The sequence below is a fragment of the Pelophylax lessonae genome, assembly GCF_965119305.1.
Source record: "Pelophylax lessonae genome assembly, chromosome: 2".
Taxonomy (NCBI): Eukaryota; Metazoa; Chordata; class Amphibia; order Anura; family Ranidae; genus Pelophylax; species Pelophylax lessonae.
This window is the reverse complement of record NC_138769.1, coordinates 539,203,712-539,222,708: the sequence shown is the minus strand read 5'-3', so window position 1 is coordinate 539,222,708 and position 18,997 is coordinate 539,203,712. Positions and strand designations below refer to the sequence as shown.

At 42.6% G+C, this 18,997-nt stretch overlaps 1 protein-coding gene across 1 annotated transcript in view; it reads right to left on the bottom strand.

Annotated features, from left to right (window-relative positions):
* Window positions 1-1,680: 1,680 nt before the first annotated feature.
* Window positions 1,681-18,997, bottom strand: part of NAA16 (N-alpha-acetyltransferase 16, NatA auxiliary subunit) — a 77,638-nt gene continuing 60,321 nt past the window's right edge. The window contains exons 16-20 of the mRNA XM_082247605.1: window positions 15,543-15,651; window positions 9,126-9,224; window positions 8,890-9,033; window positions 7,446-7,543; window positions 1,681-2,829 (exon numbers count right to left, since the gene is read on the bottom strand). Of these exons, the coding sequence (XP_082103731.1) occupies window positions 2,629-2,829; window positions 7,446-7,543; window positions 8,890-9,033; window positions 9,126-9,224; window positions 15,543-15,651 (651 nt within the window). The 3' untranslated portion in view covers window positions 1,681-2,628. The remainder of the gene's footprint in view (window positions 2,830-7,445; window positions 7,544-8,889; window positions 9,034-9,125; window positions 9,225-15,542; window positions 15,652-18,997) is intronic.

Genomic DNA, 18,997 nt, shown 5'->3' with positions numbered 1-18,997 from the left:
GCTGCGATGGCAAAGTCGTACGACTTTGCTTGCGACTCCCTTCCAACTTGGATTCTATTTAGGAGCCTGAACAAGGGCTGAAAGAGCAAGAGAATGTAACCAGCACACCATGGATCTCCAGAATAGGGCCAAAGCTTTATTCAGAGATCACATCATTACAGCAGATAGCACGTCTTTGCCTGTGACTCCCTGTGACTCCCTTCCAACTTGGATTCTATTGAGGAGCCTGTACAAGGGCTGAAAGAGCAAGAGAATGTCACCAGCACACCATGGATCTCCAGAATAGGTCCAAAGCTTTATTCAGAGATCACATTGTTACAGCAGATAGCAACATTTTTGGAGCCTTGCAGGACCTCTTCATCAGGCATTCGGTCCAATGCTTGATGAAGGGGTCCTTCTCTGAAAGGTTGCTATCTGCTGTAACGATGTGATTGCTAAATAAAGCTTTGGACCCGTTCTGGAGATCCATGGTGCGCTGGTGACATTCTCTTGCTCTATTAACAGTTCAAGCTGGTGGTCGCTTCAGCACCCACTTATAAGCACAGCCATTTCTACGGGAAAGTGTGCGTTGGGAATAGTGCATCTAAATCTTTGTACAAGAGCAGAAATTGCACCCAAGTCGGACTACAGTAGTGCAGAAACCTTTTCTAGAGTTGGAACGACTTGTGTAGAATTAGTTAAGATGGCTCTCATAGGGAAACATTGCATTTGTCATGTCACGCGACTTGGGGTCTCACAAGTTAAATCCCATGTCACAGCAGGGTGAACCGAGCCTTAGATGGACTTCATTAACAAATAAAGCTGAACTCCAGCTAATAGATTTTGTTTTCCTTTTGGGATAAAGGATTTATATTAAAGCTGATAATCATAAGCAAAAATGTCAGTTAGGTGGCTTGTTTCAACAATCTAACAGACACTTTTGCTGGACAGCTTGGTCCTTTGAAAAATAAGATTTACTGGTAGGATCAGGTGAAAATAAATTAAAAATACCTAAAAAAAAAAAAAAATGCAGCCACTACACCTAAACTGCAATATATTCATTTTTTGCTTGGATATTGGAGTGTTATTCCACACCAATCACCTTAATACATTACACATATATACACTCTGGCATGTGCACACCCGCATGTATTAATTCTGCGAGAATACCATTTGCTTTTTTTAGCACTATTCCTGTGCCATCAAAGGCACATATAATTCAGTAAATCAGACCCACTGTGTTTGTATAGTGCTCCTGAATCTGTTTTCTGTTATACTGCATGTAATAATAGGCCTGCTCTTGCATGACTAGAGTGCCGTCATCTCTAAATGGTGCAATTTTGTATGGTCAAATAGATATATTCTATGCTGATTACTTGACCGCAGAGGTCATCATGCACCTCTTTATACATTAGGTGCACACCCAGCACTGCCCAAGGACTAGTGGATATCTCAGTCATACGACACAAAAGTGATACACTGGGGTTTATTTACTAAAGGCAAATCCACTGTGCACTGCAAGTGCAGTCACTATAGATCAGAGGGGAAGCTCTGCTAATGTCTATCATCCAATCATGTGCAAGCAAAAAGTGATTTTTTATTTTCCTTGCATGTCCCCTTTAGATCTATAGCGACTGCACTTGTAGTGCACAGTGTCTTTGCATTTAGTAAAAAAAAAAAAAAAAAAAAAACCATTGTCTCAGGATCTCCGAAAGGTGGCTTGAGAACAACTTCAGCACCCTGACATAGAATGGGTGGTCGAGGTCCACAGTGGCGACTGTGATGTAATGGGAGATTTTGGCCTCCTAAAATACTACATCCAGGCATCATCAAAGGTGGTTTGAGCAAATGACAGCACTTGTAAATCATCTTCATTGCAGAAGGCCTGATCATTACTTTGCTCTCGACTTCTATTTAAGACAATGAGAATAATGAGTCTGAACAAGGAAAACAACAGCAAACCCACAGGGACAGCATATTTGGCTGACCGATTTAAAAGCCAATTGAAAACTCTCCGCACAACGCACACAAGTTACAAGAAAACACAGACATTCTGTTTTGATATTGCTTCCTTGATATGTTGCATTCTCTTTTAAAATGAAAAGTGAGTGGTGTTTGATCAGTGTCTATGGTTGGCAAACAAGTACGCCTGCATGGAGCACATGGCAGAGGTGCTTCCCTGAACAGGTCACTGACACTTAGCATTGTTTTAAAGAGAATTCATAAAAATTACATTTTCAACTGTTTTGTTTTTTAAAATCAATCCAAAAAATGTAAAAATCTTTGCGCTAAGAGTACTCCTCCCCCCCCCCGCCCCCCCAACTAAAACTGCTACATATGATGCAAAATATTATACTAGATTTGCAACATTCTAGGAAAGCATTTTGCCCTGTCTTAATGTTCGTATTGCAGGAGAGGGAGTAATTAAGAACTCCTTCAAGAAAAAGAAGAGAAAAAAAAAAGACTGAAGACTGTACATTTGCGAACATGACAGATACTGATCTATTGGCCTTTCTTTGGGAGGCTCAGTGAGAGAAATAATAGAAGGCCAAAAGGCCAGGACAACTAAGCAAACCACATTCAGATCTGCCATGCATTTTAATGCACGTGAACCCTGAACATTTTTCTGCTGAATTCGGGCTGTCTGTGTTAGAGTTCGTTGCAGAGTACATCATGGTTGATGGCGGTGTGGTTCATTTGTCCGGTGCTACAGTCTTCCTCATTCGCAGATAACATAAAGGCAGGTGTAAAAGGGAAAAGTTTATGGCAGGCTGCCCGGTACTCTTCATACTGGGTATTACAGCTTCCAAAGCTGCCATCAAGTAGAGCTTCCAAGACCTTTGTCAGACTCTGTACAAGAATAATGGGAAAGAGAAGTATAGATATTATATATACAGTTTCTCTATCGATTCATATCTATAAATATAAACATATAGTACTACCTTCACAGCTTTGTACTGTGTAATAGCTGTAAGAGTCCTGTATATCTGAAATCAGTTCTTGTATGTACATTGAAACCTTATGTAAATAAGCAATCTGCAGATGGCATATGCTTTTATCTATATATGCAACAGTGGCAAATGTCAATTAAAACAGTTGTTTTTGGGGGAAAATGCTTTCAAATCACATTGCCAATTTAAAGTAGATGTGCAACTGCAGTGGATTTTTCCCTTTTAGTGGACTAGTGCAGTGTTTCTCAACTCTGGTCCTCAGGGCACACTAACAGACCAGATTTTAAGTATTACCTTTTGGATATGCAGACTAGAGTACTGCAATCACTGAGCGGCAAATTATATCACCTGTGCAAACCTGGCCTGTTAGTGTGCCCTGAGGAGCGGAGTTGAGAAACACTGGACTAATACAGGGTTCAACCCCTTTTGACTCTTAACCTCCCTGGCGGTCTGATTATGTCAGGATTTCTGTGCTAAAAGTGGTACATTGTTTTGCATGGAAATCTGTTTTACATTTTAAAACTCACCTTTCCCTGCGATCCCCCGCAGTCCTCCCGTTGTGTGCTCGGCCGATTTTGGCACCTGTCTTCCGGTTCCCTTCCCTGCGAGCGTTGCAATGCAGGGGGTGGAACCGGCGGCAATTTAAAAAATGTATAAATACACTAAATGACATGATACCAAGTTGTGATCCTAACGGATTACACTGTATCACGCCATTTCAGCACAGGATTGCACCTCGTGACTTTTCCAGTGCCCTGCCTGTGCTTTTCCAGTACTTTGTGCCTGGAAAATAGATAACGACCATGGCGTCCAAAAAGCTTTCTTTTTGCAAAAGCGCTTTTAGACGAACTGGAAAACAGTGACAGCGAAACTGAGTTACCTGAAGAACTGAGCGATAGCGATTTGTGGGAAAATTCATCATCAGGTACGGAAAGTGACGACAGCGACGATTCTGATTTCTCTTTCTGGCACATAGCTCTGTTGGAAATTCTGAAGAATGATTTGATCTACTTCCTAAATTCCACAAGCTATGTGCCAGAAAGAAGACATCAGAATCGTCGCTGTCGTCACTTTCCGTACCTGATGACAAATCGCTATCGCTCAGTTCTTCAAGTACCTCCGTTTTGCTGTCGCTGTTTTCCAGTTTGTCCAAAAGCGCTTTTGCGCAAAAAGAATGCAAGAACCGGAAGGCAAAACCCGGAAAGGCAAGTGCCGGCAATCGCACGTGCACAGAGCGGGGAGAGAGTGTGGCTCGGGGTTACAGCTTTTGGTACTAAAAGTTAACCCCGAGCCACACTCGGGAATACCGCCAGGGAGGTTAAAGTAGAAATACACAAGATTGTCAAAAGTATTGGGATGCCTCAGAGCTTACATGGAACCCCCCGCTGCCCTCTCTCCCTTCTTCAAAGAAATCTACACTATATTGTCAAAAGTATTGGGATGCCTGCCTTTACACACATCTTTAATGGCATCCCAGTCTTAGTCCGTGGGGTTCAATATTTAGTTGGCCCACCCTTTGCAGCTATAACAGCTTCAACTCTAGTAGGAAGACAGTCCACAAGGTTTAGTAGTGTGTCTATGGGAATGTTTGACCATTCTTCCAGAAATGCATTTGTGAGGTCAAGCTCCGATGTTGGACAAGATGGCCTGGCTCGCAGTCTCCACTCAAATTCATCCCATAGGAGCTCATTCATGTCTTTAGGGACCTTGCTTTGTGCACTGGTCCAAATCACTTGGTGGAGGGGGGATTATGGTGTGGGGTTGTCTTTCAGGGGTTGACTTGGCCCCTTAGTTCAAGTGAAGGGAACTCTTAAGTAGTCAGCCTTTTAAGACATGTTGGACAATTTCATGCTCCTAACTTTGTGGAAACAGTTTGGGGATGGCCCCTTCCTGGTCCAACATACCAGTGCACAAAGCAAGGTCCATAAAGACATGGATGAGTGAGTTTGGGGTGGAGGAATTTGACTGGCCTGCACAGAATCCTGACCTCAACCCGATTGAACATGTATGGGATGAATAAGAGTGGAGACTGCGAGCCAGGACCTTCTTGTCCAACATCAGTGCCTGACCTTACAAATGTGCTTCTGGAAGAATATTCAAAGATTCCCATGGACACACTCCTAAACCTTGTGGACAGCCTTCCTAGAAGAGTTGAAGCTGTTATATTTGCAAAGGGTGGGCCAACTCAATATTGAGTCCCATGGACTAAGACTGGAATGCCATTAAAGTTCATGTGCGTATAAAGGCAGGCATCACAATACTTTTGACAATATAGCGTATGTGCTTCAACTATTTCCATTACTAAACAACATGGCTGCTGTGTGAGCTGTAATGCACTCTAGTAGAAATAGCGGTCTGTGTTTCGGCAGCAATACAGATGACCTCCTAAAATTGAAATGGGCTGAGTGCTTCTCAAAGATAAAAGGAACAAGAAACTGCAGCCTTATAAGTGTATCTGTTTATTCATAATAAACCTTCTTGGTCCTTTTATCTTTTAGTTGCTAGAGGTTCCAATACCCTCATAAAAGAAGTGCTGCAGCAGTCAATACAAGTGAAACCTTTTATGGGATTTCCTAATGGACTCCTACAGACTTTCAACTCCCTTCTTAGAAAAAGGCTTTTTTTATTGAGTCTTGTTTAAATATACTGCTTGCGCTGAGAGTTTATTTACTTGAGTGCTTCTCTGCCATTCAGCAGAAGCCTTGTATTTTTTATCACAGAACACAAGGCTTCTCTAGATTGGTGGAGGTGGAGAAGCGGGCAGATGACGTCCTAATTTCCACCTTGGCCAATCAGAGGAAACCACGTGTTCACTGGTAAAATACAAGGCTTCACCTGAAAGGTCAAGAGCTCAGCTTTCTGATTCCGGCAGCAAATGGAAGTCCTGACCGTATTGCTGCCAGGACACAGCGCTGCTTACTGAATTTAGATAGTGCTATTGTAGTGCATTATAGAACACATCGTTAGCCCAAATAAACTATTTAACGTGAAATGAAATCAGGAATATTCCACCACTTCCAGTAGGACATATATGATGCTTGGCTTCACAGCTGTTCAGTTACCTGAGTCCAGGTTAATACCCCACACATTACACCACTACAGGGTGTTCCAATTCTGTGACCAGTACCACCAATCAGGTCATTGGGAGCATATGAATAATTCTTTTCAGCACATGACACCTGAACTGTGGCTAAAAAGGGAAGGTAAACCTGCCACAGCCAAACTAATAAGGAGGATATTCCCTCTAGAGTCCTAAACCCAACAGATACTTTCTCCTCCAAAACTGAAATAATTCCTGTGAATTCTCTTAGGAAATTGAAGGTTAAAATTTAAACCAACCCCCAGAAGGAATTTAGTGCTATCTGTAAGAAATGAAAGTACCTGTAATAAATAAGAAAACTAGATTGTTAGAGGAATGGTGGGGGCGCCACTGAGGCCAACCTCGGTGCAAACTCAGTCCCCACAAAGTCATAACAAGCAATACCTTATCCCTGGCTGGGAAATTCCTATCACAGTATAATTATGGTAATCGCTAAGGGTAATGACATCACAAGTGTCATCAGTCTTAATTACAGTCAGTTTCCTAATCTGCAAACAGGCGGCACACACCACAAAAATGCGCTCCAGATGCGTTTTGGTGAGTTCCGATGCATTTTATGCGTTTCTGGATGAATTTCAGATGCTTTGGTTTTGTTATTTTTTCCTGTTTGTTTTTCACTGTACTGGGGTTTCTGTGCAGTTTTGATGCATTCCAGTGCGTTTTTGATGCGTTTTACTGTGTTACAGTAGAGTCCAGTGCAGCAAGTTATTTTTTTTCTGGAACGGGAATGCACTGGAACTGACTGCACTGGTGTGAACTATGCCACTGTAACTATATAACCTACTTTACATGCGTTTTTGATGCAAAAAAAATAAAAACGCACTGGACTGCATGTGGTGTGAACTGGCCCTGAATCGGTTGCAGTCAAAGTGAGAGATTTTAAAACTGGCAGTAATAAGAAGTGCCTTAACGTGGAAAGCTTTCCTGAATTAGGTGCAGTCCATTTTAAAAAAGGGCCATACCCCCAAAAGAGTGATCATTTTATTGTATCCTCTCCACTGTGTGCACACATGCACAATGGAGCTACTAATTGAAAAGCTGTTAGCTCTTTCCTCTCATGGGAGCTGTTTTACCTAACAAAGGATTCATATCTTTGTCCATCCAGTCCTGATATTTACACAGCCCTGTCACTCATCAAAGTCTAGTTTTTCAGAGAATACCTGTTCTTTCTATGCTACAACTGAACTTTTACATACAGGTCTTACTTTGGGGATAGATAAGCAGCAGTACAGGAGTTTTATGCTTCTGACATGTTATTTCAAAGCCTGCCTGGAAGGTCCTAATCCCAGGCCTCTCAAATAAGCAATCCTATATCATTACAATGCCAAAGATAACTCTAAAGACGAAGGTTGTATAAAAAGGTTCTATCATAGGAGGCTTACAGCCTTCTGCCCATTCACACAAAATTACCTTACCTGAACATTTCTATCAGTTAAAGTGTCTTCAAGTTTTGTAGCTATGGCAATTGCTTTCTCCTGTCTTGACTTGTCAAGATAATACATCATTTTTGCGCCTGGAAAAAAAAAAAAAAAAGAAGATTGGAGAGAATGTGGTCAGAGAAATAAATAAAAATATGATTATTAGTATTATTTGCCTATTATATTTCCGTTGAAACAAAAAAAAAAATAAAAAAATTTACAATTTGCCCTTCTTTTGCCTCAGTATTGGTCAGGAATTTGGCCATCACATTTAGCCAAAAGCAAGGGAGGGGGACGCAAGGGTGTTGCGTTCTTAGTGAGTATTTGCATAATAGCGTGCTCTGGTGTTTAGGGTTCCTGGGGAACGTGCTAAAAACTGAAATGCAGATGCCTGCAGCTATCTGAATTTGAAATCTAGCCTCTATTATCAAGAAACACAATACAGGTACCCTTTCACTTTCAAATAATATAGTATTTACAATTGGTACACAGGACATATTGTAATTGAACAACTATCTTTTCTTTTCAATCTGTAAAATTAGATTCAATATGGCAACCTGGAGGCGTTTTGTACACCAGTGGTATATGGAACATCTGTAGAAATGTAATTTCCTACTTGTGTTATTGACTTGCTGATTATCTCAGAAGTCTGCACCAAGATAGAAGTCAGATTTTAGGCATCATCTGCAACAACATTTTTGGTGAGATACGCCCAAAGCCTTTCGTGAGATACTCCCAAAGGGTTAATCACTTCTAAAAGGGATGCAAAACCTGAATTTTCTAATTAGAAGAATGTAAGTGCATCAGCTGATTAATAATAAAGAAGTCCCTCCCATTCAGATTCACCCTGCACCTGGACAAACAGCTTTTTCTTCAAAGCAGATAGGAATCTGCAACAAAGTTTGTTAAAATCTTTGCAATGTACATTGATCACCCAGAGGGAATGGCTTTTTTTTTTTCTTAACAAAAGTGGCGTTAGGGCTCTTTCACACGGTCCGCCTCCGTAGGCGGATCCGTGCTGCTCAGCGGGGATCGATCCGCGATCCCCGCTGAGCCGGCGGATGATAGCTCCGTCTCCGCTTGCAGTGCGGAGAGGGAGGTGTCACAGCCCCCGCTGCTCTCTATGGGGAATCGGATGAGAGCGGACCGCCTGTCCGCTCTCATCCGATCCTATCCCCAGGACGGATGGAAAATAGGGTTTCCATCCATCCGGTTTTCACGGACAGGATCGTATGCGGATGGCAGCGAGTGTCAGCGGACATGTCACCGCTGACATCCGCTGCTCCATAGGGCTGAATGGGGCATACGATCAGATCCGCCTAAAAAACTGACAGGCGGATCTGATCGGACCGCCTGTGTGAAAGAGCCCTTACTCTATAGCTTAATTTACATAGTCAATGTGTTTTACACCAGTGGAATAATTGTAATGAGGACATTGTACCTGAAAGCAAATGCTGAATGGAGGTAGAATTGTTTCTGAGAAACTCTTCATTGAAGCTCTCCAGGTCCTTGTTCGTAAAGATACTCTTCATTGCATGTAAGAGGACTTTATTCACAATTTCTGGGAGATTGCTGTGATCTGAAACTGAAATAACGGAACAGACCATCAGTTACAGGCAAAGGCACAGAATGTGTATTCCTTGCAGAGGAAAAAAAAAAAAACAAAAGCGCTCTTACCAGATTTTGAGAATCGTATTAAACACTCATGTAACCACGGGTTATTGCTATCGATGGCAAATGCCCTTTTCACAGACTGCAACATCAAAAGGAATTTTCCTATGAAAAAAAATTATCTTATTCAAAAGGCATAATATGACTAAGTAGTTCTCAAAAGAAAAACCAGTAATGATCATTTGAAGACATGTACAGTACCTAAATTTTAGCTTACAGAGCTAATGAACATTTTCATTAGTTTCTGTGGATTACAGCACTTTGCATGTAGGGTTTTCCTTACTCAATCTTCTTCCAATGCTCCTTTCTGTCGTCAACCAACAATTAGTTCCTGCATTTCCTCCACTCTCCCACTCCATGATCAGATCTTGATCTATCTCCCCCTCTCTGCCCCACTGGCTCCCACTCCCTCCACATGGATCACCTCTTGCTTTCTTTGCTTCCTCAATCCTGTCCATGTGCTCCCACTCTAATCTCATGATGTGCTCCCACTGTCTATTCTCTCAAACCCAGTCTAAGTTTTCCCCATCCATGATCTACTTTCTTCGGTTTTGTTTCTCATTTTGCACCTCTGACTCGCTAAATCCTCCCTCCCTGGTTCCCAACTGGCTGCTGTGCCTCCCCTCCCCTCCCGATATTCCATATTCAGCACCTTTCTTCTCTCCTCCAGTCATGCTCTATTTCTACCCTGCTTCTATTACACCTCATTCTTTATCCCCTTGGTCCACAATTGGCTTGCTCCACCTCTTCTTCCAATGATCCCTCATCCCTCCAAGTACAGATGGTTTCCACTCTGCCTCCTCTAATCTTCCTCCTCTCCACAATTAGATCATTAGGTTGCACTCGGTCTCCTGAGAAGCGTCTGCCTTTCCAACTAAAATATTGTCTAATTGGGCTGTTATGCATACTAGTGTGTTAAAAAAAAAGCATTTAGCCTAAATTAAAGTGGTTGTAAAGGCAGAATGTTTTTTTTAAACTTAATGCATTCTATGAATAAAGATTAAAAGATTAAAAGCACCCCACACAGCCCCTCTAATACTTGCCTAAACCCATCTAGAACCAGCGATGTTGCAGGAGTGTCTCGACTGCCCGGGACTCCCCTCCTCGTTGGCTGAGACAGCACCGCGCCACCATTAGCTCCTGCTGCTATCAAAGACAGTCAGCCTATGAGAAGAGAAAGGGGGCGGGGCTCTGTCTCTGAATGGACACAGGGAGCTGTGGCTCGGCGCAGGTGCCCCCATAGCATGCTGCTTGCTGTGGGGGCACTCAACAGGAAGGAGGGGCCAGGAGCCCCGAAGAGGGACCAGAGAAGAGGAGAAACAGGGCTGCTCTGTACAAAACCAACTGCACAGAAAAGGTAAGTATAACATGTTTGTTATTTTTAACAAAAAAAAAGAGACTTTGGTATTACTTTAACCACTTCAGCCCCGGAAGGTTTTACCCCCTTAATGGCCAGGCCATTTTTTCGATACGGCACTGCGTTACTTTGACAATTGCCCAGTCCTGCGAGGCTGTACCCAAATAATATTTATGTCCTTTTTTCCCCACTAATAGAGCTTTCTTTTGATGGTGTTTGATCACATCTGTGGTTTTTATTTTTTGCGCTACAAACAAAAAAAGACAGACAATAAAAAAAAAAAACAATATTTTTTACTTTTTGCTATAAAACATATCCAATAAAAATTACTTAAAAAAATCAAATGTTTTCATTAATTTGGGCCAATATGTATTCTGCTGCATATTTCTGGTAAAAAACACCAGACCCGCTGATTGGCATCCCCTGTGTCCAATCACTGCGCAATCGTGCCACTTAGTGGCTATTGTATGAAATTACATACAGGTATGCGATTTTGCGTAATATAATTGTCCTGTCGCAGTAAATATGCAATAGGAGGTCAGCAAGTGGTTAACCACTTCAATACAGAGCACCTCCTTCCTGCCCAGACCAATTTTCAGCTTTCAGCACTGTCACACTTTGAATGGCAATTGTGCGGTCATGCAAAATTGTACCCAAAATACATCTTATATATTTTTTCCCACATCTTATATATTTTTTCTTTTGGTGGCATATAATCAGCACTGGGTTTTTTATTTTTTGATAAACAAATTAAAAAAGACTGACATTTTTTAAAAAAAGAAATAGGATTATTTGACTTACCGTAAAATCCATTTCTCTGATGTTCATTGACGGACACAGCTCCTGATCTTCTTAACCATTGGGTTATACTGCCCCCTACAGGAGTAGGACACTAGACAGAAAAAGAATCTGGCTACAGCTATGGGCGGTCCCAGGGGGTATACTCCCTCTCTCTGCTATAGCCATTCTGTTTTGTTACAATCAGTGTCAGAAGAATTAGAACTCCACAGAGGGGTGGGTGCGGTGTCCATCACTGAACATCAGAGAAATGGATTTTAGGGTAAGTCAAAAATCCAATTTGCTCTTTTGTTCATTGACAGATACAGCTCCTGATCTTCTTAACCCTTAACCATTGGGACGTTCCAAAGCAGTGTTAAACATGAGGAATGGGAACAGCAAAAAATTCCCTAGGGTAAACAGTAGCCAACAAGGCAACAGGAGCTCAACCAAAACAACTGGAGCCCACTTGAAAAAAAACAATACACCCTTAAAGAGGATCAAGTCCTCTAAACAGCAGCCTTTAAAACCTTGCAGCCAAAGGAAGCATCCGCAGATGCCAACACATCCACTTTATAGAACTTTGTGACAGTGTGCACTGACAATCAGGTGGCCGCCTTGCAAACCTGCGTCACCGACGCCTGATGATGGAAGGCTCAGGAGGCACTGAGCACCGGAGTAGAGTGCGCCTTGACAGGGAAAGGAGGAACCTGACCCTTGATGGAATAGGCCTGAATCACTGTCCATCTGATCCATCTGGAAATGGTCGCAGAGGAAGCGGACAACCCTTTCCGAGAGCACAAGCAGGAGTAAGCAGCAACTAGTGAGTCTGACTTCCTAAAATACTCTGTAGCTGCCATGTACACCCTAATTGCCCGAACCACATCCAAGGCATGCCAGGCAATTTCCTTTGGATGTTTTGGCCTGGGACACAGGAAAGGCAACATAATGTCTTCATTCAAATTAAAACCAGAGACAACCTTTGAGAGGAACGACAGACAGGGGCAAAGAACCACCTTATATCTGTTATATCTGTGAATCACCAAGTAAGGTGAACGACAGGATAACGCCGCCAGATCCAACACCAGTGCGCAGAGGTGATAGCCACCAAAAAAGGCCACCTTCTGAGACAGCGTAAGCAAAGGAATCTCCCGAAGACTCTGGAAGAAGACCACCAAACCCAACACCTGGCCCCTGGTGGTACTCAATGCCAATTTCTGTTCAAACCCCCCCATTGAAGGAAGGTCAAGATCCAAGCCCCAGGGAAGGAGAGAGGATGAACCACAAGAGACTCACACCATGCAATGTACGTCTTCCACGTACAATGGTAGATCTTCCTAGAAGTAGATTTCCTAGCTTTTAACAGCGTTGGAATCACCGACTCAGACAAACCTCTATCCATCAGCACCTGGCGTTCAACAGCCAAGCCATCAAGCAAAACGCAGAAGCTTTTGATGGGGCCTGAAAATTGGCACATGCAGGTATACATCTGATATCTACGGATGCAAAAAATTCTCATTTTAGAGTAGCTACCAGTGAACAAATCGACTCCATGCAGAAGGACTGAATGTTTAAGAACTGGTTCAGAGCTTTAAGATCTAGAATGGGTCTCACCTCGCTGATTGGTTTTTGGCACCGTAAATAGATTTCAGTAAAAACCTGTGAACCATTCGCTGGTCGGAACCTCCACAACCATGGCCTGTACCAACAAGTGTTCTAGGACCTGGATTTCCTTTTCACTGGACTTGTGGGAACATTTGAACTGAGAGGGAGGGAACTCATGGAACCCTATCTTGTAGCTCTGAGCCAAGGTGGACAAGACCCACCTGTCCTGTAATACCTTTTCCCAAGCCCCTGAGAATTGTAAAAGCCCCCCCCCCCCCACCCATGTGAGTAGGGGTGTCCCTTCATAAAAGCAGACTTGGAGCCTGTCTTTGCAGGCCTCTGGACCCAGGGTTTTTTCTAAACCCCGACCCTGAGGTCTCCTAAGCCCTGATGGCTGAAACTGTCAAAACTGTTTGGAAGACAAAGTATTAGGAGACACAGGAACACTAGGGACCTTAAAAGATGGATGCTTATTCCTTCTTTTAACAGGCAACAGCGCACTCTTTCCACCTGAAATCTTTTGGATATATTTATCCAGATCCTCATCAAATAGACGTTCCCCGTGGAATGGGAAATTTCCGTCAGTAACTTCTTACACGGCAATTCTACCGACTGATTCTTCAGCCAAAAGACTCTGCGTAAGTGTACTGAGAGGAGTGCAAAGTGAGACACCTGTTGAATAGAATCCTTGAGATCATCTATTGCAAAACACAAGGTGCGAGGACGCTCCACCAATTCCTCTGTAGTTTACCCTTGAGTAGGCAGGTTCCTAGCCAACATCTTAAAACGATTTTTAAAGGAGTGGCAAATTCCTATTGCCGCTACTGCCGGCTGAACCGCCGACCCAGCAACGGCAAATGAGGATGTAAGGACTTTACATTTTTATCCGCTGGGTCCTTAAATACCTGGACATTGTCAACCGGACAAGTTAAATTTTTTTTTTTATTCACAAAAGAAATAGCAGCGTCTACCAAAGGCATATACCACTTTCTTATGAACTTTTCCTCCATAGGATATAGCAAGGAAAACCTTTTTGGAGGCATAAACACCCTATCAGGGTGATCCCAATCCTCATATCCCAGCTGTTCCAGTAGAGGGTATAAAGGGAAAGCATGGGAACTCTGCTGAGGGCGTAAAGAGCCCAATGAAGAGAAGGAGGCTTCCGACAGCTCTAATGGAGGCAATTTAAAATCAGCCCCGACCATTTCGGTAAGAGACTGAATCAGCAACCTCAGAGTGACAGGCTGAAAATGGCTCCTCAGAGCCTGACTCCTCTGAAGAGGAATCTCCAGCCTGCCCCTCTTCCAGGTCATTCACAGCTACTTCCTCAATATCCTCTAGCCACTCTGGCTCTAACCCAGGGGTCCCCCCTTGGGATTCAGTGTTAGGATTAGGCAGAGGAATTGGAAGTAGGAAAAATACTTGACAAGCATAACGGCTCAGATTGGCTAGTTGCTTCAGGCCAATCAGGGAAAGATAGCACAGCTGCGCCCCCCCCCCCCACTACTTTTTCTGGAAGACATTGCTTACTTTGAGTAAGACCCAGATCGGAGGTAAAAACCTCTTTTCACTAACCTGTGTAGAAAACTGATCTAGCCTTCCGCAACTACCACCCTCCAGAAAATAGTACATGCAGCCGTGTCCAAGACCTATAGACTTGCTCTGCGAACTTTGCCTGCCTTTCAAGCCGATACAGCGTGCCACGTGCACGCTCGGGACGTCACATGCATGCTTTTCTGTGCACGCTCATGACATCACACGCACGCTTTTCCGTGCACACGCACGCTCTTAGGTTTGTCGCATGTACGCGCTCACCAGCCTCGCGTTCCGCCTGGCTTGTGGCAAAGCTGAGCTACTCACAGGAAAAACACAAGAACAAGGCAACACTATATAAGGCATCTTTGCCCAGAGACTAGTGATCCCTAGTGGACAAACCCGGTACTGCAGGCACTAAAAAGGTAATAGTGCACAATTTTTTTTTTTTTTTAAAGAGGGAAAATAACTTACCAGTCCCACCGCAGGATCCTGAAACTGGACCCAATCTTCACCCATCACGGCGGGCCGTCATCTATGGACCTTCAAAGACAGGGTCCCCCTTTTTATATTGAGGTCCACACCCTTGGACCTGTACAGCACCCTGCTGGAAAACTCCTTGGGGGTTCCAACTTTCAGGGTCCAGCATCCAGCAGGTCGCATTACAGGCAAGACCTCGTTCCTTCCATCTGAGGCATGGGTACCATTCTTTTAGTGCTTAGCCATCCGAATGGATCCGATCACAACGCCCCTTTACTGGGACATCGTTAGGTTTTAAACAGCCATGACCATCACCTTCAAGACACTTGTGGAAAAACTGGGGGTCTTCCTGTGTGGGAGGGGTAATATAGGGGAAACTTCCTGTCTATTGGCTTGCCAGTGTCCATTCACCTATAGGTGGCGTATAACCCAGAGTCATTATTATGGCCTGCTCTGTGACCCGTGATGTACGATAAAGAAATTGGATTTAAAAAAAACAAACAAACTATAAACCATATTTTAGGGGATTTCACAATAGTTTTACACATTATGGTATACGGAGTGGTTAAAAAAAGAGAAGTAAACCAACTCTTTAAAGTTTGCTCTGGTCACAAAAGATTTTATTACCTCTAGGATTTAAAGGGACTCAAAAATACGGCTGATTTAGTTACCTTTTCTAAAGTAAATTTCAAATGCCAGTAAGTGTGTATGTATGTTATTCGCAGCAAAGCTTTTCAATGGTGTAAGAAATTTGATAGCTTCTTCTAAGGGATTTTCAACCTGTATGGGACACAAAAACGATCAGTCAATAACACTGCCACAGTGAGGTCCCAGAAGGCACCATAACAAACAAACAAAATCCCATTTTAATCACTTGATCTCCGGAAGATTATCCCCCCTTCATGACCAGTCCATTTTTTGCGATATGGCACTATGATACTTTGACAATTGCGTGGTCATGCAATGCTGTACCCAAATAAAATGTATGTATTTTTTTCCCACAAAGCTTTTTTGGTGATCAAATACCACTGCATTATTTATTTTTTGGGCTATAAACAAAAAAACACCAACAAGTTTGAAAATAAATGAATAAATAAAACAGTATTTTTTAACTTTCTGCTATACAATATATCCATTAAAAAAAAAAAAACCCAAAATATCAAATTTCTTCATAAAATAAGGCCAATATGTATTCTGCTACATATTTTTGGGAAAAAATCCTAATACAGGTATATTGATTGGTTTGCGCAAAGGTTATAGTGTCTACAAACTATGGTATATATAATGGAATTTTTTTTCTCTTATACTAGTAATGACGGCGATCAGCGACTTAAAGCAGGACAGCGATATTGCGGCAGACAGTCGGACACTAATTGACACTTTGTGAAAACCAGTGACACTAATACAATCACACTGGCTGGGAAGGGGTTAAACATCTAGGGCAATCAAAGGGTTAACTGTGTGCCTAGCCAGTGTATTTGTGTAAACTGTGTGCTGCTTTTACTAAAGGGAAGTGATGGATTTTTTTCCCTTTGCAGGAACAGAAAATCCATCACTTTCCCTGTCAGAACAGTTGTTTACATAGGCAGAGTTCCGTTCTGTGTCTCTGCCCGACGATTGGCAGGTGCCGGCGGACATCCATTGCCCGTCACCTACAGATCAGCTTCTGCTGTAATTAAAAGCAGAAGCGGCCCACCCCCCAGGTAGAAGTGCACAATCACTATATATATATATATATATATATATATATACACACACACATATATACAGTATCTCACAAAAGTGAGTACACCCCTCACATTTACTGCTACAGGGCACCCGTTCTGTGCAGCATCACACATACTATAGACAATAGTAGGCGTACATATATAGGAGTACACTCCTCACATTTTTGTAAATATTTTATTATATCTTTTCATGTGACAACACTGAAGAAATGACACTTTGCTACAATGTAATGTAGTGCATGTACAGCTTGTATAACAGTGTAATATACCAACAGCCTATACCATATCTTTATGTAGAGCAACAATTCTTTTTTTTTTTCAGAGTTCTTTGCCATGAGGTGCCATGTTGAACTTCCAGTGACCAATATGAGAGCAAAAACACCAAATTTAACACACCTGCTCCCCATTCACACTAGAGACCTTGACACCAGGGAGGGAAAATGGCTAATTAGGCCCAATTTGGACACTGTCACTTAGGGGTGTACTCAATTTTGTTTCCAAAGGTTTAGACATTAATGGCTGAGTGTGTTGAGTTATGTGTGTTGAGTTATTTTGAGGGGACAGCAAATTTACACGATTATACAAGCTGTACACTCACTACTTTACATTGTAACAAAGTGTAATTTCTTCAGTGTTGTCACATGAAAAGATATAATAAAATATTTACAAAAATGTGAGGGGTGTACTCACTTTTGTGAAATACTATAGCAGTATTTAGGGCGGTCGTTAACCACTTAAGCCCCGGAGGATTTGGCTGCTAAAGGACCAGGGGTTTTTTTGCGATTTTTTACTGCGTGACTTTAACGGACAATTGCGCGGTCGTGCGACGCTGTACCTAAACGAATTTGACGTCCTTTTTTTCCCACAAACAGAGCTTTCTTTTGGTGGTATTTGATCACCTGTGCGATTTTTTGATCACGCGCTATAAACAAAAAAAGAGCGTAAATTTTGCAAAAATAACAATATTTTTCACATTTTTTTATATGAAATTCCCCAAAAAAAAAAAGTAAAAATCAAAATTTTTTAACATTTTTCGGCCAATTTGTTTTATGCTACCTATGTTTGGTAAAAAAAAAATCGCAAAAAGCGTATTTTGATTGGTTTGCGCAAAAGTTATCGCGTTTACTAACAAAGGGAAAGATTTTTGTCATTTTTGGCGTTTTTTTTTTAACGCGTAATGGCGGCGATCTGCGATTTTTTTTTCGGTACTGCGACATTGCGGCGGACAGATCGGACCCTTGACTGACATTTTTGGGGTTACCAGTGACATTACTGCAGTAATCAGTGCTATACATATGCACTGTTACTGCAAAAATGACACTGGCAGGGAAGGGGTTAACTTTATTGGACAGGGAGGGGTTAAGTGTGTCCTAGGGGCGTGATTCTAACTGTGTAGGGACATTCCTATTGGTGTAAAAGCAAAGATCAACCGTTCTACATAGTAGAACGGTCAGATCTTCACTTTTACACAGGGAGAACTGACAGGCAGCTTGTTTACACAAGCTGCTCTGTCTTTCTCCCTTCACAGGAGCGATCGCAGTGTGACTGGCGGACATCGAGTCCGCCGGTCACACGCACTGACTTGCCTGTGAACGAGCCGCGGCGGGCGCGCGCCCGCCCGCGATAGGCTCGCAAGTCAGTGACAGGCGAGTGACGTACCGATACGTCACTCTGCCTGGCCGGGGCTGACCGCCGCAGTATATAGTCGTGCGGCGGTCGGCAACCGGTTAAATAGTTAAAAAGCAGGAAAGGGCAACAAAATACAGTTCAGGAGCTAGGCACTGCCATGTCGGAGCTAGCAGCAAATGTACAAAGAGAAATGCCTCTACCGATATGAGAAACCTAGGCATAGCTTAAATTACTATGTATTTTCAATCAAGGTTATTATTTTAGGGATTACAGGAAAATGTGATCATCGGTTGTATATGGAATTGTAGATTAGCTCCCTTCTTGTGAATTTTCTTTCCGATGAGACAATTGGCATTCTTGCTGAACAATTCCTGTGTGTAGTATAAAGGGAATCCTTCCAGAGGAGTCACAGTCTGTTTTGTTCTGTGTGAGTTGGGAAGTCTGTCTCACAGCCAGAACCCAGCACTATGTATTACATGTAGCTGAAGTTCCATACAGTGCATACAGCCTCTGCAGCAGCTGGTGAAGGAAAAGGTTTGTTTGGACCAGCTTGGTCCAAACAAACTACCGGTATTTAAAGTGAAAGGAAACATGGAGATCAGCTTCCAATATGTCAAAGATAAAAAGAACACAAATTTTCACAGATGGGTTGAATCACATGCTGGCATATGTCAGAACGTCTAGTGATGAACATTCCCCATAGTGCTTTGTGTCTACTCACTCTTCCACAAATATGTAACAAAAGGTGTCACTCAGCTGGATTCCCATGG